The sequence below is a fragment of the Vicugna pacos genome, chromosome 12 (genome assembly GCF_048564905.1).
Source record: "Vicugna pacos chromosome 12, VicPac4, whole genome shotgun sequence".
NCBI lineage: Eukaryota > Metazoa > Chordata > Mammalia > Artiodactyla > Camelidae > Vicugna > Vicugna pacos.
This window is the reverse complement of record NC_132998.1, coordinates 37536590-37562083: the sequence shown is the minus strand read 5'-3', so window position 1 is coordinate 37562083 and position 25494 is coordinate 37536590. Positions and strand designations below refer to the sequence as shown.

Genomic DNA, 25494 nt, shown 5'->3' with positions numbered 1-25494 from the left:
ATGCACCACCAGAAAATCAAGTAAAAAGTGGTCAGGAAAAAACTGCCATAGACCAGGTTTATAACAGTGTCCAAGAATGCCAAGTTACAATTATGTATTTAAGGACAAATGAGCCTAGAAGGATTTTGGAATTCACTCAATTATTTGAATGGAATGTTCTTTTCCCAGATAGCTCTTAGGCTGTTTCTCTGGTCTCCTTCAAGTTTCTGCTCAAATTTCACCTTATCAGTGAGGCCTTCCCTGACTATTCTACTTAAAATAGCAACCTGCCCCTCCCCCCAGCACTCCCTTCCCTACATCACACCTGCTCTGCTGGGCCCCCGCAATGTTTCACAACTGGAGCAATAGTCACGGCACCAACACAGCAGCCCTGCTCCTTAGCACGAACACCATCTGACATATTATATATTTTACCGGCCCGTTTACCTCCCACTCTAAGGCTATGGATTTTTGTTCGGTTCACTGCTGTACCTCCAAGTGCCTAAACAATGCTGGGCACATAGCAGGTACTCAGTAAATATTTATGATAAGCACAATAACCAACTGTAGCATCTTCCAAAGCTCTAGTCCAAGAGTTCCCAACTCTGAGATGAAAACCAGATATAAATACAAACCATTACAGTCCAATGGGACTCCTGTCTAATGGGAAAACCAGACATAAATACAAACCATTACAGTCCAATAGGATCAGAGAGCAGAGCGCAGGGATGTGATATTGGTTAGGAGCTGGTGCTTGACCTCAGACAAGTCTGAATTTCAGCCTTAAATTGTCCCATAGCTCTGACTTTGGGCAAGTTTTATAATATCGCTGTATCATGATCTCTTCCAATGTGCAGAGATGACCATAGTAACAATTTGTCTACTCCTACAGTCGATGTAAAGTGATGAAAGGTCAGTGAAGGGATGCACACAGGTGCTTTGCATAGTCCTGGCCCTCAGGATGTCTACAGGAAGTGCTTGCAGCATCAGGTCTGATTTTTAGAGAAGCAGAACAGGGAGTCTAAAGCTGTCTGGTGCTACTAGAAGGCTTGCCAGTAAGAGGACTGAGGCAGGAATGAAGGAAGAATCGTCCCCAACATGAAAACAATGAAATGCCATATTGATTTGTCCTGTACTTAATGCACGAAACTTCTTTTAAAATGAGGAATGAATCTGCTAGTAATACAAATATGTAATCAGAGCAGGGGCTTCTCTCACTGGAAATGGGTTACTGACAAGCCTCTCCACTAACCAAATCTGGCTTTAACCATCCATACATTTTCACTGAGTAGCCGTTCTTTCTAAAATGGGATGTAGTGCTGGGGAAAAAAAGGTCCACCTAGTACTGAAATATTAGGTAGCATTGCCCTGAGAAAGAAATGTCTAAGCCACTCACCACCATCACAAGCCACCATTGCTTTGGCAGCAGAGGTTTTGCTAAGAGGAACAAGTTGTCCTTCTCAGGAAAAAAAAGTTAATTAAAGATCTGGTTCCAGATCAGGTTCTAAATCAGAACAGTAGATCTACAGGGAAAAAAAAAAAAAAAAGGAGTAAAGCCCTTTTTCATCACTGATGAATCATCCCCTTTCCCTGTCCCTCAGTAGATCCCAAACTCATTAACAGTCTCTTTAGGACAAGTCTTCCAATCTCTTCATTCAAGAATCTTTAAAGTCAGTGACACAGAGCTCTGAGTTCAATCAATTTCACAACTAATTGTGCTGTAACTTAGGTCAATATTCCAACTGCTCTTTGGCAACTGGAGTTGAGAATTTTGAGATGGAAGCAAGCACTCAAGGCTAGGACTCAGTTATATATACAGGTGTAACACTTGTTTCCTCTCCTTATCTGCAAAGTCTACTAGAGACTGACATGATCAGGCTAAAATAAAGGGGTGGAGGTTTATGTAAATTTGGCATTACCACAATCTTTCTCAGTTGCTCAAGATTCTAAAGTTACAGCCTAATAATAAACACCAGGCAATCCTTAGTAAGTTTGTGAGTCAATGATAGGGACATGACTCAAATTTTACTACTCACTTTCAAAGGCTAAAAAGCCATAGCAAATTGCACAGGGATGCACTGTATTAGTAACCACTAAATCATAACTAGTTGAAAGGCAACGATTTTTTCTGGTGACAATTTGCTTCATGTTTAAAGTAATCGTTACCGCATGTTTAGGAAGCAAAAACAAAGTTATAAAAGGAGAGAGAAAACAACTCATTTCTAATTTGAGGCCTGGCTCCACAACTATATTTCTCAAATTTTAAGTGCCTCAAAAGGGCGTTTTCTGGGCTAGCAGAAATGTCCTATCTCTTGATCAGAGTGTGGACTACATGGGTGTGTAAAATTCATTGAACTCTATATATTTAACCGTGTGACATTTTTACATCAATTTGAAGAAAAAATCTAAGTGGCTCACACCTTGAAAGTTATGCCCAGGAGGTACTTACACTCAAAATGTAAACCCAGAATGAAACTTAAAAAAAAGAAAAATTCCATTAAAAAAAAATTTCAAGAACACTGGAATTTGACACAACACTGCAAAATGATTATGAATCAATAAAAAATGTAAAAAAAAATTTCAAAATGACAAGTGCTGTAACAAAAAAAACATGAAAAATACTCAAGATATGTTTGAAATGTGCTGTTTCATATGCCATGGAAGTACATCTAACCCAGTAGTTCACCCTAAAACCCAACCTTCCATGCTAACCCTGTAAAATATGACAGTCATCTACAGCTGTTCAAAAACAAATTATAACCCAGCTGTTTTGAAAAGCACTGAGTTCTATTTGGCTCCTTTTGGACTGGATAGGCTATTCTAACTCCTTGACCTGTTCACTAGGAAGAAGACGCACTGCTGGTTGCCCAGCCCTTATTCAAAGAGATGATAGTCTCAACATGGCCTATAAAAGTGAGGTGACTGTATGTTCTGGCTGCTGCTGATAGTCTGGGTTTAATGGTTAACAGCACCCTGTTTGACTCTCAAGAGTCACAGTCTGGTTGATATACTTATCGATCAAATTACATGGTCACTGGACCTAGAAAACCCATGATTTGGCCCACTTCCTTAATTCCTCTCCACTCCAGACACACCGGTCTTCCTTCAGTCCTTCCTATTCACAGCATGCTCTCCAGCCAGGTCTGTGCACACTCTTCCCTGCCTTCCGCACTTAAAGCCCTACCCATCCTTAAGATCTCAGCTCAAGTATCCCTTTCTCTGGGAAGCCTTTCTACAGTGGTCCCATCTCTCAGGACACCACTCAATCATTTTCCTTTCCTTAGTACATCTTAGGTCCAATTTTCACATTTGTTTGGTAACTCTTTCTCTGCCACTAGGCTCTAAACCCCTGGAGGGCAGAGACAGTGACCATTTTTACATCCTCAGTGCCTAGCACAGTACTCGGCACATAGAGGGACTCATTAAGTATTTGCTCAATAAATGTATCAGACACAGGACAAAACACTGATCATATTTTAACCACCAGAAAGGATATCAGGAGTCTTAAAAGGATGGGATAATGAGGAAAATGCAAGAATCTGGGAATTTACAAAGAGCTACTATCTAATTTCCATCTCTAACTCTATAATCATAACTACTGTCTCAAGGAATAATTGTTCTGACAACACTGGCCACTCAAACCTTGGTTTGTTTAATTAGTTCCAAACTCTTATTCTTACATCACAATTTTAACTTACAGGAACACATTGACTAATTTATAAAGCTACATACAACTCCAAGCAGGGCCTGAACCACACAGAGGCTTTAAGATGCAAGACCTGAAACGGTTAAAGGAATTTTGCCCATGAAGTCTCTTGAGGACTTTTGTCTCCTATAGTTTTGCAAAATAAACCAGCAAGAAGCTCTCCAGGCTGCGTACCTACTTCATCGAAGTATGCAATGTTATACAACCTAGCAGCAAGCTATTCAATGAAGACATCTTCACATAGAAAAAGGGACCTGAGTTTAAACCAAAAAGAACCTACAGTCGCTGATTCATTTATGACTAAAAGAAATCAGCTACGTTATTAGTGATTCAAGCAAATGTTACACCAGGTTACATCATAAGAAACTCAAATTCTAACTGACAATTTATAAAAAAAAGTTGCTTTATTCTGCAATAAAGGAAGTATTCACGCCACTCTAGATTAAGAAGAGATTGAGAACCAGAGTTCTGTTTGAAAATCTGTGTTTGAAATTCTCTTGCAAAAACACGGCCAAATACAAATGGCTTGAAGGCCTACAAACCTCGGGAAAAGTCAGCTTACTTTATATAGCAAAGAGTTGTGAGGATTAAACAAGATAATGGTTGCAAATGTGCATTGTATGGGGCTGCCTTGCTCTACACATTTGGTAATGTCACTCCTTCTCTCAACTTAAAGGTGTCCTCAATATAGACAAAAGATCTGAAGAATTCTCTCCACCCCCTCTTTTTTCCTCCTTTAAGGAGAATACAGCTTTGAAAACCACAGTGTTAAGTAAAATAAATATGCATGGCCTGGGTTATCTGTATTCTCACCCTTAAAGGGAGTGGAGAGGAGAACAGTTCATTTTTCTTCCTCTATTATTTCAAAAACACAAATACCTTTCTTGCAGTGATTGGCTAAAGCATACTTGCAAGAAACTCCAAACAAAATCAGTGATATCATCAAATTTTCAAGAAACCAAGAAAATCATCATCTGCTGTATTTCATTTGCTTCCATGATACAGAGTATCCATCCAACTTCCAAGAATCACCATTCACTGCTAGGTGTTTTCCTATGTTTAATCTTGACAAGAGACTTGTTTTTATCACCAGTTTTACATATGAAGCGAATGGGCTCAGAGAGGTTAAACAACTTGTCCAAAGTTACAAGCTGGGAGCTGATACAGGCTTGGATTCCAACTCATTCTTCTGTCCAAGACTAGTATTCTTTATACTAACTCCCAGCTGCCTCCTAAAGAAAGTCTAGTCTTTAAGATCATTCTATGCTTCCTAGGCATAAAGACTAAAAGGATTTCAAGGCTGAAAATGACCAAAGATGGCCAACTAGCAATGAGAAGTTACAATATACATGTTCCAACGTGAGGTAAATCAGTCATACACAATAGACCAATAGTTAACAGGTTGGATTCTTGGGTCAGAAAGATCTGAGTTCAAACTTACGAATTAACTATTTACTAGCTGTTTAGCTTTGGTGCAGATTAACCTCTCTAAACCTCACTTTTCTACCCATAAAACAAAGATTAAAAAATACTGACCCACCTACCTGCCAACCTCACTCAAGTTGTTAGGCGGTCAAATAAGAATATGCATTGGTAACTTGAGGGCTCACAAGTGCAATTTCTAGGAAATACAATTTCATTTAATCTATTGACTTGAGGGGAAAAAATTGTCATAAATCAAAACTGAAAAATGCATTCAATCCTTCTTACAGTGCAATTGCCAAATACCATCATTTTAAGCTTATGACCATATACAGAATCTTCTCAAGTAAAGTCCAATTGGTTAGTAATCTTTCCTTCCTAAAAATCTAGGGATTGCTCAGAACAAGACGGAAAAGATACAGGGGACTTCTGGTTAAACCATATGCTAAAGTTAATCTAATCACTGATGTACAACTATGTTAAGTCAGTTCTTTTATAACTATGCAAACAAATGAAATGTTACAAGAGTGAGTCTAACATTTAAAAGGAAAATTTCTAAGAACATAAAATGTAATTTCATACATAGCAATATTTAATATATAAGAGTACATGAACTTTGAATTGGTATTAGCACTTATTTTGGGTTATCTGTTGGCTGTGAAAGATGTCTTAATTTTATAATTAAGGACTCAAGCAAATAAACAAAAATTAGACAAGACAACCCTCTCTGGAATGCTACGACAGCTTCTTAAGACATCACTTAAAGAACATAATAATCACACCTGATTCTTGAGAAAAAGTCATCTACTTTAGAGATAATTTAAAGAAATAGTCTCTTAACATTTTTAATCATGCACTTCATAAAACTTTAAGTATACCACAATATATATGCATTTGTTTATAAAATGTACCACATGCCTTTGCATACATACATGAACACACACACAACAATATTTTAAAAGAATGATATAACTTCAGAGATGACCTATCTAGAGAATTGTTAAAATCAGGTATACTCATAGGTAAAAGTTATCTTATCAATGTACAGTTTGAAATAATTAGTGTTTGAAGAAATATTCTCCAAATACAGAAATGCAGTTTAATTTTCCTGCCTTGTGGTCCCTATTGTGATGTTAGGTGTCTGGCCTACACTCAGTTATCCTCCCATCATCAGGAATGCAGTCACAAATGGCCTTCACAACTTACAGGTACCAGGAAAGAGACTACAATCATCAAATGGTTTCTAATAAACAGCTTCAAAAATCTTTTCCCTTTAAAAAATACCAAGACAAACGCACTAAGCACTGTATTTGAATTTCTTTAAAAATCACCTATAGGAGTATGCTTTATTTACGCCTCACATCCACTCCTCCCACAAGCCCAGTTTCCACTTAGTATGGGCCGTAAACCGTACTACCTCTTTGATCTGCATGTTCACAAACAAACTGAATGCAGACTTTGTCCCAGATTCATGAATTACAGAATCCCCACAGTAGTATTTCCCAAACTCTTTGCCAAAGACCAGGTTGCACAAACCTCTCTTGATAAACACCTATGACCACAGCATTTTTACTATCAAACCTTTAAATTCCCCCATCTCAGCTAAGCTTCCCACTTTTCCCTTTCCCCATCCTTTCTCTTTTCATCTAACCCTAGATTCAACTACTTCTTCCCTCAGTATTATCACTCTTTATACAGAATTCCCAAAACACCACTGCATCTTCAACACTCAAATGACAAATTATGAAAAGGCTCATATAAAAGTCAGAAGTTGAACTCTAAAATATTCCTTGTAAGACAACTCAACTAAGAGATGACAAAGCATTACAAAAAAAAAAAAATTAAGATTCTTATGACTGGAAGCCTTACCATTTTTCTATTCCGGTTTAACACACTGAACACCACCAAAAGAAACTGGTAAAACAAGTTAGAATGACAGCTAAAAAAACCCCATCAATTATATATACTCCACAAATTGTCTGCTGAGCAACAGTGTCAATCCTTATTATTAATACAAGCTAAGGCTTACTTGTTTGGAACTTCTTAAAAATACAGAATTTAACATCTTGATTAACTATGTTCCTTCACTTTATGCTATTCTCAGAAGAAAATATAAGGATCTATAAAAACAACCAGAAATGATTCATATGAATTCCTCTGGCACATCTGTATGAATGTAAATGACTGAAGGATTCAATGAAGCAGCTCAGTTTGGTTAGCAGTACAAAATAGGAAATATTTTTTCATACTGTTATGTTCCAAATAGAAAAAATAAACAATTGTTATATTTTGGCAGGAGCCATATATGGAAGTTGGATTGCAGAGACTGAGAGTTAAGACTGAACTATTTGCAGTCCATATACCTTCAGATTAGCAAGAAATGTATCATTTCAGACAATCCAAATATACTTTTTGAAGTCTCTTGTGTGTATGTAAAACTAAGGACAAATTCTCCCCACATAGCTTATCAATAGCATCTTATCACATCATCTGAAATAAGAGTGCAAAGGGGAGAGGAAGTATCTTTAAACTTCAATATACAAAATACTGTTTCAGTTATCTTATTTCTCTTCTGCAAAGAGGAGAGGATCAGAAATGTTAAAAATCACCAGAGGAAACATCAAATAGCAGATGTGTTTGTTCTAAGATTAAAGGGAGTCTGAAAACCTTTAGTCATTAGACACTTAGAATAGTCAGGAATACTGCTTCCCTATAACTTGAAGGCCAATTCTATTATCTGTAACACCTATACAAAACAAAATGACTTGCAATTTGAGTTCTAGTAACTTAAGGAAATCATTTGTGCAATAGTACCAGAAAGCAATTTTCTGGTGGCCTTTCAAGTCTATTATTACAGAAATATTGCAAATTTAGGGTAAGAACATGTGATTCCCACTCCAGATTGCAGGGCGAACAGCCATATTTATCCTATCTGCACTAGGATAACTCTTTGTCATACAATCCACCTGAAGCCTTGCTTCATTCAGCATTAGAGCAAGCTAGTATTTATATTTAAAAAAAAAAAAGGAAGTAATGTTTAAACTGTTAAAACTCAGAAAGTAGTATTTCTAAACTTATTGCCAGTAACTACAAATCCCTGGTGCCAGCGGCAACTAAAGATATTGAAAGCAGTCATTGTTTCTTAAAAGGGTTTCTAAGAAACCATCTTTTAACTCAGGCAGTGTGAAAGCCCTTTAAATTCCATCCCTATTTAAAAAAAAAATGTACACAACTGGAACAAATGACTATGTGTGCAGGCCTGGCACACACCTGCATGTGTATAAAGCAGACACTCAAATGCTTTTATCAAAATAGCTTGGCAAAACATCCCCAGAAGCAATGAAAAGATGTATCAAACAGCTACTATACTGAAGACAATTGTCTGGGGAATGTTAAGGTTAAAGTCACAGGAAATAGCTGGATTTTAGGTCTCAGGGATGTTTGCAAGGCTTTGAAAGGGGAACTTAACAGCTCCTTACATGTGAGACATCACCAGAATTCTAGAAGTATTTTTATTAAATTCACTTCTCACCAAATTTCTTCAAAGTACCAAAAAACTTAACATTGGAATCTTCAAGAATGATTCTCCAAGAAAAGAATGACAAAAAAAAAGTTTAAGGTACTAAGATAAATATTCCTAAACTCTCTGGAAGCCCTCCCTTTGCCTCAGGTCCCAGTGATCTAGTGTGCAAAGCTTTATGCAGCTTCAAAGGAGTTACCAGATGCAACGCAGTTGGTGAAAATGGTCAATGCAGTCCGTACTGGGGTGAGACTTGTGTAAAAACGATTAATACCAGTTGTTTTACTATAAATTTGTTTGAAAATTGGAGGGGGGCTGAGGTTCCAAAGACAGATAGAAAAGTAAAACCATTAATAATTGGCAAGGGTAGTCCATATGTTGTTGTTACAATTCAAACTTACAAGGATGGCCTGCCAATAAAGTTCACAACCTTTATATTCTAAATACCTGCTCAGTTAGCGGTGTATCGCTGTGTAGTCTACAAAGTCAGAATTTCACATTACAGGGAAAAATAAATTCCCAAATTTATTCGGGACTACTCATTTCAAGTAATTGATTTCAAGTAAACTAGATTGCGTATTTCCAGTATGAACATGTTTACATGAATACCCCATACCCCCCAAAAGCCACTACATGTTAACTTACTTGTGTAGATTAAAAAGTTTCTACTTTCAATTTCCACTAAAAAAAGTATGCTATTCTTCTACATCCAATCAATTATCAAAAAGCTCTATCATACGAGGTAGTGGACTTAGTATTTTCATTTGGCTTTAGTATTTATCCGACATAGAAGTCTAAAAATAAAAAACTCAGTATTTCAACTTCAGAATAAAAATTCATAAACATACCTTTTGTTGAATTCCAGTTTAAGTGATTTTTATGCAAATCTTGCAGCTGATGAAAGGCAAAAGGCAACCAATGTCTCTGCAGTGATTAGCCTGTTCTTTGGGACTAGGGGTCACCTGCCCCAGGATTTTCTAATTGAACAAGGAATCCATGGGGCAAAATTGTTTTTCAAGGGTGGGCCAGAATGGAACATTTATATCTTCACTTCAACAGGGAAGCAATGAAATGTAATCCTTTGGGCATCATTTTTTGGTAGATGTTACCTTTGTCTCTTATCCTCATTTCATGCGATTAGCTTGGGAAGGTGTCCATGTTTTGACTTTAGATATTTTAAGACATCTAAACATACATACATAGATCTTCACTCCTTATCAAATGTTTTTCAGCATGACTGGTGTGCAAATGACATTCACATAGTTTACAGAACCTAAGTCATCTGAGAAATATTTCTTTTAGCTGAGCCTCTATAATCATGACAAAAGATTGATTAAAATGCCAAGATAAGAAACAATTTATTATAGAGAGAAGAAAAATTTCTTTCATCCAAAATATAGAAATCTGTACAACTTTGCCACAATCAATATACATGAACTGTACAAATTTACACCAGTTCATAATTTACCAAATAAAAGATGACTAACAAAGTTCACAAAATAGATGGTGGTTTGTGGAAAAGACTTTTACCCAATTAAGTACAAGGAAAGTTACAAACCAGACCTCCACTTTCTAAAAATAAGAAGTTTACTCAGTCTTAGAAAACTACAAGCTAGCAACTGTACAGAGAGCTGGCTGGTGCTAACACCACAGTTGAGACAGTGTCTTTTTAAGGGTCTTTTTTAAAGCCTGTTGCCATGGCAAATTCTGGTCACTTTGCTACTTTCAAGGCCAAAAACACAATACAAGGTCTGACCATTTCCCCAGGTCATGCTTACTAGTTTGTCTTATGTACATTTATACATATTTAAGTGCTAGGTAAAAGTCTTGTCATAAAATTTCCAGTACTACCATGTTGAAAATATTAAGCTTTCCTATTGAGCTGCCAAGAAGGATAACAATTTAAGTGTAATAGTGCAAATTTCCTCTGCAAGTTCTACTGCAGAGAAAGGTTCTTTGAAATACAGATCTGCATTAAAGGGACTGATGTAAAAATTTAGGTATCATGTCTGGGAGAAACTGAAACCACCCTAAGACGTCACTCCCTAGCAAATAAAGTGATCATTTACTTGGACTCACAGGCTATTAAATCACTGAAAGGTACTGTCCAAACTATGGCACTGTCACTTAAAAAAATTTTTTTACCACTTGTGCCAGATCTTCACAGCTGTGACATGGTTTAAATTCCATAATCCATCCCCAAGAGGAGCCCACCCAAAGCAAAAATCAAATTTATCCATCCATTATAAGATGATCCATCCATAGACTATATCTTAACCTGATACAGTCATCATATTGTAGTTTTTGGAAGGGCTTGTTCTGCCCAAGAGAAGTTCCTCCTTACAGCTGATTCTGCTGTCTACCATTTGCACGTTGGTGCTGTTCTGGGTGCTACCTCCTGCTGGTGAGGCCTCGTACAGCACACAGATGGAGCCATCCTCTCCAATTCTGTAGGACACTTCATAGGGGTCAACCCAGAGTGTGAGTTCACTTGGGAGAAGCCTGAACAGCTCCTGACTGCTCAGTCCAATCCGCTGTGCTGCCTGTCCAATCAGAGGATCCATTTTATGGTTGATGCGAATACAACGGTAACCTGATCCCTTGCACGGCTTTTCTGGGAACCAGTGATGTTTATAATGTTCTACAGAAGAAAAGAACAGAGACACAATGCTTAGAGATCGTGACTGCCAGCTCCCGCCGTAGTTTCAGCTTCTTTCTTCGGCTGGCTCCTTTGAAAAGGCTAACTATCAACGTTTTTAAATGCCCAGCATTGCATTCACGGCTGTGCGTGTGTGCCGAGACCGGAAACGAGCGAGCAGGGATTTAGAAATGACAAAGTAGTACGGGACAAAACAATCTCCCGGAACCAACCGGTTGAGCCGCCAAAACGGGAATCAGGCGCGCGGCCTCGGCCAGCCCGGCAGTAGGATGGCCCCGGCGGCCAGCGGGAACGTGTTTACTTTCTCCACCCTACCCCAGCCGCGCACACAATGGGGTTTATGGCTTTGGAAGAGAGAAGAGCAACCGGACTGTTAACCCCGAAGGAAAGAAAAACAGGCAACCCTAAACCACGCTCTGGGCAGGGCTGTAATTGTACCAGTGACAAATCCGATGATTAATGGGCAGGAGTAGGAGGCGCGGGGAGACAGCACGTCCGTCCCGGGCTGGCTCCGGGGCAGCAGCGCCGTTTCCCACCCCAGGGCCCGGCGACCAAGTCAGCAACGGTTGGTCGGGGTTAGGGGGAGGGGGCGTCGAACCAACCCCAGCTCTGCGGCTCCTTTGTCCCCCAAATATGCGGACCGTCCGAGGACCGCCGCTCCCGCCTCTGCTAGCTTTAGCTTCTTTGTTGTGCGTCTGTTTTCTTCTCCCTTCCGTTTGCCAGCAATGGGGGGAAGGGGCGCCCTCGGCCCAGCCCCCAAACCCTCCCCGGGACCCGTCGTTAGAGTCTCCCCGACGCGCCAGCCACAGTCCCGCGGCCGGACCTGAGCGCGGCCGGCCCGGACGCTACCGAGGTTCCCGTGGTCCCGACAGCCCGGCCCGGGGAGGTCCAGCCGCGACGCCCCGGCGCCCCTCGCCCTCCCTCCGAGGCCCGCTCACCTGCCAGCAGCTCCTGAAGGCTCTGGCTGAAGGTCTGCAGCTGTCGCTCGCTCGTGAGCCCCTTGGTGCGGAGAAACTTGGAGATGAAGGACACGGCGGCGGCGATCTCGCCTATCATGGTGGCGGCCCGGGTGTAGAAGGGATGCATGGGGGCGGCGGGCGGGGGCAGCCCGGGGCGGCCGGGGCTCGGCGGCGCGGCCCCGACGGCGGAGCGGCCACCCCGGGCTCCCTCACAGGTCAGCGGGCTGAGGGAAGAGGGAGTGTGGGGCGGACGGCTACTTTTTTTTTCTCCTTTATAGTGAAAAAGTTATTTTCGAGACAGGAGGCGGCAGGAGAGAGGAAGAGTCGAGCGATGGCGATCTGGTCACATCGCTCGGACCTCCTCAGCCGCCTCCGCCTCCAGCTCTGCAGCCTCCGAAGATCCCAACAGTTGCATTTCCAGCTCCGACGGGCGAAGAGACGCCAGCGCCGTGCAGCACTTTTTATAGCGCCGCGAAAAGGAAGTGGCGTAGCTGAAGCGTGACGGCCGACTCCAGCCAATCCGGAGATCGCACCATTGTGACGCAAGCAGATTCGGAGCCGCCGGGGGCGGGAAAAAGGGGCCAGGGGGCGGGCCCAGAAGCCGGGAAGAGAGGGAGGAGCTGACGTAATCCGCTTGTAAACAAATAAACCCCCGAGTGGCGGCGGGAGAAGGGGGGAGAAGTCGCGGGGGACTGAGGAAACCGAGGGTGCGCGTGTGAAAGCCCCGCCCCCAGTCCTAGCCCCTCCTTCCAGCTCCAGCAACTCTAGGCGCGGCGCCAGCGCATCCCCTGCAAGAGTGTGCTGCCCGGGCTCGTCTGCGAGGAGGTTTAATGCTGTGTAGATAAAAGCCGCCCTGCTCAGGCTATCCACACCCGCGCCGGCGGCACGGATAGGGCTGCAAGTCCTCAGCGCCTGCCGGCTCGCATACTCAGTGTTTACATCCCATGCGTGTTCTTGGGTCTACGTGACTAGCTCCTGAAGCTAAGGGAGCATACGGTGCAGCGGGATGCGGGTACCCGTGCTGAGGATGCAGCGGGTGCAGAGAAAAGTGGAGGGAACCGGCGCTCGCACGGCATTCTGCAGCCTCGGCAGTCCAGTTCTCGCAGAGAACTGCTCCACCCTTAGGGAGGGGTAGGGTAGGGAGAGGTCTTTGTCAAAGTTAAATTGCAAAATAAATAAAAGATTAGTAAGCTTTTTGTGGTTGCTGTTTCAGTAACATCAGGAATCAAAGGAAAGAAGAGTGGAGACCTTACTGAATCCAGCTTAACACTGATAAGAAAACCTGTTATTGAAGATTAATACCGTTAACTGTAACAAGTTTACTCTATAGAAAGAAAAAAAATCTACATAACGCATTATACGCCCTTTACACACAAAATCGAGGGTTGTTTCCTTTTTTTTTTCCTAATCGGAGTAACTGTCCGAGCCTTAGAGTTCTGCTGTTCTTTTTAAAAACAAGAATATAAAAATAAAATTTGAAGGCTCTGAAACTATGAGGCGCAGACATTTAGGTTAAAATCGAGCTTGCAAAACTACGGGAGAAAGAGACTGGTACGAAGGCATGAGCCTCTTAAAATGATTAGGCCTAAGAGAGGGTTAAACCGAACGAACTCCATTAAGGAGGAGGGGGAAAAAAGATGGTGAGCTGGGCAGATGGAGAAAGCAAACAAGAGGCAGAAGTTGAACTCTACCAGATGGAAATAAATATCCTGAGCTTAGCTGGTCATCAATATTGCAAAACATATCACTTTGAGTTTTTTTTTTTTCAAATACTGAGCCAGAGGGTACAGAAATGAAGCAAAAGTAGAATCTGCTATAAAGCGGAAGGAGAAAACATTTTATTGTTTAAATGAAATCAATAACTTCTAGGCTATTTTTTCATTCATACACAATAATTAGGTAGTATATGTGAAGTAAATACTTTAAAAGATAGTATTGTTAAAAGCAATGACGTCTGTGAAAGTATTTTCTTTGGATAAATGCATCAAACCATAATTGTAAATAGGTACATTTGTTTCCTTCTAGGACTTTCAGATAGCACTGTGCTTAAAAATAAACGTCATGGTAATTGCTTCACTAGGGATGTGAAACTTCATTTACTACTCAAAAATGAGATAGGGAAAGAGAAATAAATCCTTAAAATTATCATTGCCATAAAACAAGATTTTCTGATATCCCTCCGAACTCCACCCATCCTTAATCGTCTGCTCTATTCATTTTCCTTACATCATCAGTGATTTGAACATTAGATCAGAAATCAGGCGGAAGTTTTTCTCCTCTAAGCCTGGTCTCCAATTTGGACTCCTAATAATTTTAAGCTTAAACTGACTCATCTACAAAACCGAAATAATGAAGTTAACAAAATGCTAGGATCTGAACACCCAAGCCGGTGTTCTCTCCACTAGTTTTTTTTTTTTTCTTCATTGAAATACATTTGATGTACAATATTATGTTAGTTTCAGGTGTACTGTGTAATGATTTGACATTTGCATACGCTGTGAAATGTCCACTACTTTAACTGCCTTTCCAAAGCAGCAGCTGGACCCTTTCTGAAAGCTTTTTAGTCAGTTTAACCAGGAGGGTATAGCTCAGTGATAGAGTGCCTGCTTAGCATGTAGGAGGTCCTAGGTTCAATCCCCGGTACCTCCACGAAGAAGCAATAAAATAAATAAACCTAATTACCTCCCCCTTACGAAAAATTTAAAAAAAGATTAAAATCTATTCAACAGCGTTAAGAGAAAGTTAAACTCACATATCCTTGAAAGGTTTTCTCCCCACTGTTTTGTTTTGTTTTGTTTTGTATGTGTGGGTTTCCCACCTTAAATCATTCCTTTAAGAGACAAATGAATTTAAGAAAGAACTCTTTTACCTGGGGGATCTTGTGAGCACTCAAGGAAAAAAACGGAAATAAATATTGGTCCTAAATGCAAGCTTTATACAGTGCATAATGTTAACTGCTAATAGTTTTCAAATCTGGACATATATATGTTTAGTCATAGCTTTCCAGAAGTTTAGTAAGGCTCTTCCCATTCAAGAAACAAGCAGGTATTTCTTGACAGATTTTGAATTTATAAAGGTACTTCTCATCTTGTTGATACGGTAAGCTACAGGCATTTCCAACTATTCACAAACCCCACTCTTGGCTCTATGTCCTTAGGCAAGTTATTTAACCTCTCTGCATTGTAATCTCCTAAAATATGTAAAGGCTGTTGTAAGGATTAAATGGAATGACTTCAGCACTAAGTAAACATTCAAATATATATATATTGGCTTATGTATATTATCATCAAGCAATTTGATAATTATTAATTTCTAAAACCTAGAAAATTTTTAATCAAAACACTAAAAAAAAAAAAAAAAAGGAATTATGTCAAAATAATCCAGAAAATGAACCTGGGTTTCAAAATAAGTTTGCAAGTAACAAATGTCTAAGTCTTTGGAGTGCTTGAGAATTCAGAAACTACTTTCCATAGATGAAACTGTAAGACAACTAACTAGAATTTCAAAGAGCTGAGTGTATACATTCCCATCCCTCTGCTCAAATGTTACTAAAACAGTTTGCTCTGGACTAACAAATTAGAATTCCTTGTAGACTTTTTGAGTATTGTGTTATTTAACCAAAAAGAGGGAGAGAAAAAAAATAAACATTTAAATAAGGGAGGGGAGAATGAACTTCTTTCTCTGCTGCATAGGCTAATAAAATTTACAGACTGACAGAACATCCATAAAGATTTAAAGATTTTTTTTAAATGACATTATCATCTGCTATCATTATCATTTTGTGGAAAAGATGACATTTTAACATCCCTAAAGTAGGAGAGGTATCCATATCAGAATAAAGCATGGTCTTTTTAATTGAATAAATTTTAAGTCACTAAATGTCACCTTTTGCATTTCATCATTTGGGAACTCATCTAAACTATTAATCTATGAACATGATAGCAGTAAGTTAAGCTATTAGGCTCTTCATTTTATATGCTATTCCAACTGCCTGGGATATGTCCCCCATCTCCCCTTTCCCTAGCTAATTACTGCTCATCTTCCAAGAAGCCTTCCCTGACTTCTGGACTTGAGTAAATATCTACAGTATTGTGCTTCCCCTTGCCCAGGCTCTGGTACTGATCAGACATACTAGATTTACTATGTTTACTAGTCCCTCTGCCTTTCTAGTCTATAAATCTTACAGAGCAGCCATCTTCTGTCATTCATTATTGTACCCCTAATGCTTAAGAAACAGCCTAATGCATAGTAAATGTGGTTGACTGATGTTAAACAGACATCTAAATACAAATGAGTTCCATCAAAACCATTACTTACAAAAAGAAAAACCGCACAAAAAAAAAAAAAACCAAACAACAACAAAAAACAATACTTGCAATTTGTCAGGTGACAGATCACATAGTTTTTGTTGCTTAAAATTGGAGAGCCAATATTTGAAAGAAGATAAGCAACTCAACTCTGTGACTTTCTTCCTGGCTGCTAGAGGTGTTCAATAATTGCATAAATTGTTTTTGTAGATAAACAACTAGACTTCATTTCCAAAGCAAATGAAATGGAGATCAGAGACCTGGATATGCTGCCTAAGAAATACTGTGAGGTAGTGTCCACACTGCTCCCATGTAAGGTTTCTTCCTTTGTTTCCCTGTGTGCTATGCAGACACACTTTAGTATTTTTACATCAGGTTACCTATGAGTGTCCTTTGCTTGTGTGCTGCTGTCTCATACTGCCATTCCATCCTAAAATTGCTCACGAGGTATCCTCCCTACACTCCAGCCTCCCACTTCATCTCTGTGATCCAGGATTCCTGCATTATTGCTAGGAAAGTCCCAGATTGTTGTTGTTGTTGTTGTTGTTGTTGTTGTTGTTGTTGTTGTTGTTGTTGTTGTTGTTTCCAGATTTTCTTTTAATGGCTGTATTACAGTTCACAAGTTTGTCCAGGAGGCTTTCCTCCACCTCCTGGTATAATCTCACTCAGCAAAGGTCTCATTCACTACTGGGACCCTCCCTCCCCTGAAGGCACCTTTAGACTTCCAGGCTGAGCTGGGGGAGCCTCACTATTGCAGGTCAGCTGCCTGCATTCATTAAAGTATTATCTATTGTGACCTTTCTTGTGAATTTACTTTCAGATAGAGTACTAGGTGTCCTTGGTGCTTGCTTTAGAAAACCTGCAGCTTAACCAACAAGTACAGGTTCAAGCAGGAGAGTAACTATGGAGTGTTGATAGCAAATAGACACAGGGCATTTATTTTTGCGTCCGTCTGGGGGCAGAAGGAAATAAGGAAGACCCAAAAGTGAATGGTATCTGCTAAATCAGTGAAGTTGGCCCATAATAAGGTCTCTGAAAGGAAGAAAAAGAGGGGTGTGACCTTGGAGTATCTTAAAGGCTTAAACCAATATAAGGAAGATAAATATTGTTGAAAAAGCTGGTGGGTAGAGAAGGGAATAGGGTGCTGGGAGTCGGGGGAGGGAGGTGAGTATTTTTGGCAGGGAAGTGATATGATGAGATTTATTTTTTGGAAAGCCCTAAGGATGATGAATTAAATAGGGATAATTTGAAGTGACTCCTATTTTTATCTCCAATTCTTACTTAAATCTTTAAATAATTTAGCTTTTCACATGGGCTTATCTCTTCTACTAGAGGCTTATGCCTTTTGTTTGTTCTGTTTTTGGTTACCCACAGGAAGGAGACCACTTTTAGTAGCCTCCTCATCTGGCAACCTGCCTTGCTTTGCTTAGGTATGAATCCAAGGGCACAAATTAAGGCACTTGTACTAGGTTTAGATCAACTGGGGTTCAAGAAACACAAGAGAACTAGAAATCAGAGGGTGACATGTACAGATTTAGTGCAAAAATATTTCTTCTTGTTAAAGTGGTTCAGATTGTTTGGAGAAAATGGGAAGAAAAAGGGTTAAAGAGTTGCCTCCCAGCAGCAATAACAATGATCATACAAATTAACATTGTTGTCAGTGCACCAGACACCAGGATAAGTGTGGAGGCATCCCATTTAATTCTCCCAGAAATACCACCAGGTAAGTATAATTAACATATGTATTAACACATACATTTAACATGTGAAGTTTCAATCAGAAAGAAAATAAGTAATCTACTCAAGGTCTTATAAGATTTGAACTCTCAAGTCACAGACTTCAAAACCTCTAGGTGAGTTCCTGATAGTACCTTTTCTAAAGGGACCATGAGAAATAAATCCTTATAAAGATAGAAAAATGTTTTGGAGATGAGTAGAGACAGTAGAAGGAAAAAATAAAAACAAAACTCAAAGCAGCTTGAGAGACTTCTGGCTAAAACAGCCTGAAAAATACAGCTACATTTCTTAAAAGGCTCACTGAAAAATGAATCAAAGGACATATTAAAACATTAATCTGCAAATAAAATAATTTGACTGGAGTGAAAATTATCCCTAGGGGCAGATAAGATAAAGCAGCAAAAATATCTTCTATTTTAAACTAAGCATCTCACTTCTCCTTTGGTCTAAATTGGCAGGAGGAACTAGGAAGCGGGTCAAGCCCACAGTCCCTCTTCCCCAGCAACTAAGGAGAGACTGGTGACCTCTGAGAGCTCAGGTGGAGGGCTGGAGGGCAGCAAGAAGGGCTGGTTTTGTGTCTGTCTCTGGAGGGCACCGCTGAACCTGATTGCTTGCCATATAGGAATTGTCACTGACCTTCCTATTGTTAAGCCCCGGGCCATTTTTCAAAGCCAACCCTCCTTCCACGACCTTCTTTCCTTCTTTTCCCTAGAACGCTATGATTCCACTTACTTTCCTCTTTTTAAAGCCATCACCAACTACTCTGTTTCCTGGGGCAATGCCCCAGTGTTCAGGCTTATTGGATGTTTATCTCCATCTCCCCAGTGGACAACAATCTATTTCAGTTTTAAGGTTTAACAGTAGTGTGGAGAAAGAGACAGATGCTATGAATCAACTTAGGAAAATTTCAGACTTTAAGGAATCACATAAAGTTCTTACAAGTTATAATCTTGGCCTACAGTTATTTATAACTTTCTGAACATGGAGCAAATGGACCTCCTCTTCCCTTCAAACTAATAGGGTTGAGGGTAAGGGGGTTCAAAATGTGATCCTAAGACCAGCCACCTCAACTCCACCCCCAGGAAATGGATAGTAATACAAACTTTTGGTTCTAGACCTACTAAATCAGAAACTCTAAGGGGGTGGGTGTGGAGGGGGTTCAACTATTTAGGCACTAATGTTTCAGAACAACTGCTTTAAAAAAGCGAGGGAAAAATTCTATAATTCAAAATCAGCAAACAAACTTTTTATCTAGGCATACACTATCTCAAATATACATCTTGTCCTTTAAAAGAAAAAATTAGCATTCTAGTTTAATATGTAAAAACTATCTTTGTGTATCAAATAAATTTTATGTGAGTTATTATTTGCTTTTCTGAGGTTCTACAATTTGGATAAAATGCATTCTTCTCAGCTTCTGAGACATTAGGCAAGCTAGAACATATAATGATGTCCATGTATTATTCTCAAGAGAGAAAATACTCAGGAAGCTTGGCAAAATAATCATCTAATAAAATATTAGCATAGCTCATGCTTTTATTTTTCACTTCCAAGAAAAGCAGTAACTTGCCCTTTTTAAAGAACTTGAATTTAAAATCTCAAAGTTGATTAACATTTACATGCATTAAAGTGATGTCACATCATTCCTTTAAAATTAGGTAGCTGACTAAAACAAAGGAACATTCAAGTTGCAAAAGTAAGTGCAATAAACAGAGGTCCTACACAGAGATGTCCAATGTGATTGTGGAAACCATCATGCATGTGGCTGTACTTTAGCAGGAATTCAAGGGTTGAAATCCCATTGGAGAATGTAACTTGGGACGTATTCATTTATGGGGCACAGCAAGTTAGACTGAGCCAAATTCCTGACAAGATTATATTCTAGCCATGGAGGAGAAGTCCTCTAAAGGAAAAAAAAAGGTTATGATTACCATGTCAAATCGAATTTATTTTCTGAAGGGGATAAAGTGAGAAACTTCCCATTCTCTTGTGTTCTTTTGATTAGTAAATACTTATAAATGATGCAGAAGCAATCTTCAGCCTAGATAATATTCACAATTTGATTTAGTTGAATGTGAAAGCAAAGGATCCTTTATTAGCATACTGCATTTGTTGAAAACATTCTATATTTGCATGTTTTTTAGTGGAGGCCTCTTCTTTAAATCTTTTCATTGAGCAAAATGTAAGAAACAGTCTCATCTCTGAAAACTGATTTGAATATTGACTGTGATGATGACCTTCAGACTCAAGGAATGGTCTCCCTGCTGTTTTTAATGTCTGACCTTACTGTTTCTTGCACAAGGAGATTTCAAACACTGAAATAGTAGTAAGAGATACAGCATTAAAGCCCTCAGGAATGGTTCTTTTCATGGTTTTCTCCCTTGTAGAAACAAAGTTGTCCATACAATCTTTAGATGATGTGGACTATGACAGTCAAGAAGGGCACTTCTATCTTTATCCTCCAAAGTTCTATCCCTAGTCCCTTTGAACAAATGATCTTCTCCCCTTTTTTAAAAAGAGCTTTATTGAGACACATTTTACATATAATAAAATTCACCCATTTCAATTGTACAATTCAATGATTTTGAGTTAATTTACCAAGTTGTGCAGCCATCCCCATAATCAGTTTCTGAATATTTTCATCTCCCTCAACAAATCTCTATCTCACCCCTGGCCCTGCCGTTCCCAGGAAACTACTAACCTACTTTCTATCTCTATAGGTTTGCCTATTCTGGACATTTTATATAAATGAAACCATACAATATGTGGTCTCTTGTATCTGCCTGCTTCACTCAGGATAATGTTTCTGAGTTTCTTTTTTTTTTTTTTTCACGTTTTAATGTTTTTGAGTTTCATCTGTCATCAGCATGTATCAAGGAACTCCTTCCTTCCTTCCTTCTTTGCTTCCTTCCTTCCTCCTGTTGTATCTTTCCTCTTGAATAAAATCCCGCACTAAGAAAGCTTAACGTTAGGCTGACAGGGGCCAACTTTGGGGGCTTCTTCTACCTCGACTTTCCACAGCCTTTCCCCTTTAGACATTTTTCTACCCTCTCTAAAGGCTTTGAGATGTCATTTTGTTAGGTAGTTAGATGAGTGGGGCACCAGGCAGATAAAGTAGAAGAGAGAGATGATGGTCTGCAAGATGGCATTATACCCGCCTCCAGCATAAAGGGGCTTTACTTCCTCTAAAAGAGTGTCAGCAAGAAACCGAACAGTTAGAACCTGATAGCCGAAACTGTGTGGTAGTGAGAAGGACCTAACTGGACATAACCCAATGCTCACCATAATATAATTAGCATTAGGTTTGTTTAGGCCCTCCACCCCCATGGGTTTTTCTGAGTGAATCATGGGTAAAGACATGCAGAAAGAGGACAAACATGACTAACACTCCAGGGGCAAGAGCCATCAATCAATCAAAAGACCACCTCTAAACCAGGGTATAAGAGAAGGGGCAAAGACCGCCGCTTTTCCTCCCTTGGATCAGCCCGCCTCCCATTCTTAGAGGTGTACTTTCCCTTTGTTAAATAAATCCTTTAAAATCTTTCATTACACAACACTCCATATCCTGTCTGAATTCATATACTTCAGGTAAGGCAAGAACTTGGGTCTTTTCCCTTCCCCTTTTGGGGTAACAATTTCTCCATAGGTTGACCTAGCCACTCCTCTACCAGGCCATTGCCTGCTGCAGAATTAATGATTTGCTCACTTTTGGTGCCTCACATATTCATACACCGACACCCCAACGTCAAACTGCACAAAGAATAAGCCAACTGAATTGAGAGAAAAAAGCTCTTTCCTCCAGACATTCTCTTCAGAGGAGTCCTCAGGTGAGGCAGAAATTTCAGGTAGGAAAGAGGGTAATAAGAACACTCAAGTTACATCGTCCAACAAAGAATGAAAATCTGCCAGATAATTTAGCTGAGAGGATTTAGCTAAACAGTTAAACCCTTAACAGAAGCTTTATTTAGGCTCATTTTAACAAACAAAGTCAGCAGACAAGTCCTTTTTAAAGAAAGTTCTCTTTCATCTGAGTAAAAAGAAGGAACACATTTAAACCAAAACAGGAACTACTCTGGCAATATATGTGTAAAAAAATAAGCACCCTATGGGGCTCTTTTTAAATTAGCCAGAGTGCACAGAGAAGTCTTTGAAAAGAAAACTCGGGGGGGGGGGACATTTTTCTTGATTTTATAAACACTCATTGTCTAATCATCTGAAGAGAGTGCAAACTTATGATTAAATTCCCCCACCTCCCAAACAGATGAGCTCTTTTAAGTCACCTCCTTTCCCATCCCTCCCTCCCCCCAACTCCCTCTGCTATATTTAGGGAGGCAAGAGAAGTAACTTGAAAGCCAGCCTACAGGGAAGCAAGCAGTGACCTAGCAGGTTCAAGTTTTCAAACGAGATATGCACAGGCAAGGCCATCCCCTGCATGTATGGCATGAGAAGCCAAGTTTTGCCTAGTTGCTACCACAGTGTATTAATAAGTTGTTCGAACTCTACGAAAAGTGGATAACCGACTCCAGTTTATTCTGCTGCTTTTTTGTTTTTTTAAAGTGACTTCAAGGACACCACTCTCCCCCACACCTAAGATAGTCATATCATTTCAATCTGGACAATTAGAACCACTGGAATCTGGTTGTAGTTTCCATTCTTAGCAATTGTTCAGACCGGAGAGGTGCTGTTTTTCTACTTTTTGGATTTACTCCAATGTGAAAAGTTATGAGTCTTAAAAAGGATCAAGATATAATTAGGCAAAACTGAAGCAACTTGACAAGCAGATATTTAACATATTTTCTAAAATAAATAAATAAAAAGTCTAATAAGCTATGTAAAGAAAGTAGAGTTTGGAGAATGTTGCTATAAATAAGCAATACACTTACTTTTGAGCTTATTGGTGTCCAGGAAAAAGAGAAACACAATAAAGTATATTGCTTTTGCTAACTAAAAAAAAAAAAAAGACACAATGTAGTAACATTAAACTCTGATAAATTTATAAATTTATAATATGGAAACATTTTAATAATTTTATAAAACATATAGGGAAACATGCTTCAGGTAGTGCATTCTCTTTTTTTTTAGATAGTACATTCTTAATTTGTCATTCCCAACAAGAGCTAAGAACAAGTTCACTGCTAAATATCTCATGTATAAGTGTTCTATAGAGTTAGTTCATCCCACAGATTTGATTGATCAACAAGGTACCGGCTAAACATTGAAGACCCATCCACAAATAGAATAGATCTGTTCCAAACCTTATGGAATCTGGTAGGAAGACTGAAATTAAACAGTCTAAGGAAGTATATATTTGCCATTCTGAAAATTGTTGTATAAAAGAAATACAGGAGGTATGAAAGTCTAACCTAAAGGAAGGGAAAAAGGGATGATGAGAAGGACAATCAGAGAAATCCTTCCTACAGCACCAATCTTTAGTCAGAAATCTGAAGATGAGGATGAGTTAACCTGGATGGGATCTGCAGGGGATGAGAGCTGCTCTCCAGACTGAGGAAATAATTTACAGAGAGAACACAGGTCTGCTAAAAGCAGAACCCCGTAGTCCTAACAGGGAGAGTAAGAGGAAAGAGACCAAAGATAAGACTGGAAAAGCATGTGAGGCCAGAGCCTGAGGCACCTTGTAAACTGCTTTAAGATATTAATCTTGTGGGGAGGGTATAGCTCAGTGGTAGAGTGCCTGCTTAGCATGCATGAAGTCCTGGGTTCAATCCCCAGTACCTCCTTTAAAAAGATAAATAAATAAATAAAACCAATTACCTCTCCTCTAAGAAAAAAATTTTTTAAAAAAGATGTTAATCTTATCTGGAAGATTGCTTTATAGGAGAGCTATAAGTAAATCTGTAACCAAGGCCACATCTCCTAAGAAGCTTCTTTAGATCTGCTTAAATGTTCAACAGTACTTGAAACACTAGAAATTTAGATCAGGATGGGCAAACTTTGTTTTTTTTTTAAATAAGGAGCCAGATAGTACATATTTTTTACTTTGTGGTTACAGAATCTTTGTCACATTTATTCAACTGTGCTATTGCAGTGCAGAAGCAGCCATAAACAAAATCAGCAGTGGGTGTGATCCAATCAAACTCTGCAAAAACAGGAGGTAATGGATTTAGCCCTTGGGCAATACTTTGCCTATTCCTGATCCAGGTCAAGTAGCAGGGAATAAATGATCATGACAGAAGATTCTGAAGGATATGGTAAACATCTAAGTAAATAAACCTTTAATGGGATAACTGTACTTCCTTGGGACTTTGATTTAGGGGAGGACTGTGTTGTGATGGGACCGTAAATAAGGGACAAAATGCACCTTCTGTGAGCTGCACAAATTGACCCCATGAATGGAATTATCATCCATGTAGACTGTGAAGAATATAAGCTCCTTAGAGGTGGGGATTTGTGTCTGTTTTGTTCAGCTTTTTTTTTTTTAACCTCTCCCCGAATCCATGGTTTCCTTAAGTTTTGTCTATAGATTAATATGGCTAATAGCTAATAACAGATGTGCCTCACCAAATGAATGTTCAATTAATGATCTTTCAGCAATACAACCCTTAAGAAGTCATATCACTTAGGTGAACTTCTTTTTATTTCCATCATAAAGAAAAATTTTACCCAAAATACACTAAGTACATATACTGTGAGAAATTGAGTCAATATTATGATCTCAGGCAAAGAAGTATTCACCAATTCACTCAACAGAGTTTTCTGTAGTCAAAGTATCATAGGGAACAAATCTATATCAGAACAAATTGCTATGTTTGGATGAACACAAACATGCTTGCTTTGCCTGTGAACAGCACACAAGAGATGAAGACATAGCATCTCCATTTCTTATAACACTTTGGTCTGTTGTGTGCATATGTTTTGCTTTTATTTTTGCTCTAGAGATAAATTTTTAGCTTATTTTAAGCAAAATTTGACCTCAATAATAATGATCTCCAATTTCAAAGGATTGAAAACCCTGTGAAGAAATTTGTGCAGGAAGAATAATGAGGTTTCCAATTCCAAACTCCCTTACTCCCTCCCTGTACATATATCACCCACTATCCAGTCATCTCTTCTTCATTTAGTGAGTACAATAAACCTTCACTGGGTTACTATGTTTGCTTACTTTCAAATTTTTAAATTCTTTATTATTGCTTATACAAAATTACCTTCATTACATATATGTGTGTGAGGATATACATGATACATAC

The 25494-nt window shown here is 39.2% G+C and overlaps 1 protein-coding gene and 1 long non-coding RNA gene across 2 annotated transcripts in view; both read right to left on the bottom strand.

Moving 5' to 3' along the window:
* The window catches only part of LOC140700213 (uncharacterized), a 187327-nt gene that overhangs the window by 74063 nt on the left and 87770 nt on the right, over positions 1-25494 (bottom strand). The window lies entirely within an intron of this gene.
* On the bottom strand, positions 9961-12689 carry BTG1 (BTG anti-proliferation factor 1). Its single transcript, XM_072973247.1, has 2 exons — positions 12225-12689; positions 9961-11268 (listed from the first exon to the last, which is right to left on the bottom strand). Exons 1-2 carry the CDS (start codon positions 12370-12372, stop codon positions 10901-10903), a joined length of 516 nt encoding a protein of 171 aa, XP_072829348.1. The 5' UTR covers positions 12373-12689; the 3' UTR covers positions 9961-10900.

Coding starts and splice junctions, on each gene's coding strand:
- BTG1 (XM_072973247.1), bottom strand. CDS start 12,372: ATGCATCCCTTCTACACCCGGGCCGCCACCATGATAGGCGAGATCGCC. Junction 11,269..12,224: donor CCTTCAGGAGCTGCTGGCAG/GTGAGCGGGCCT, acceptor TTTCTTCTGTAG/AACATTATAAACATCACTGG.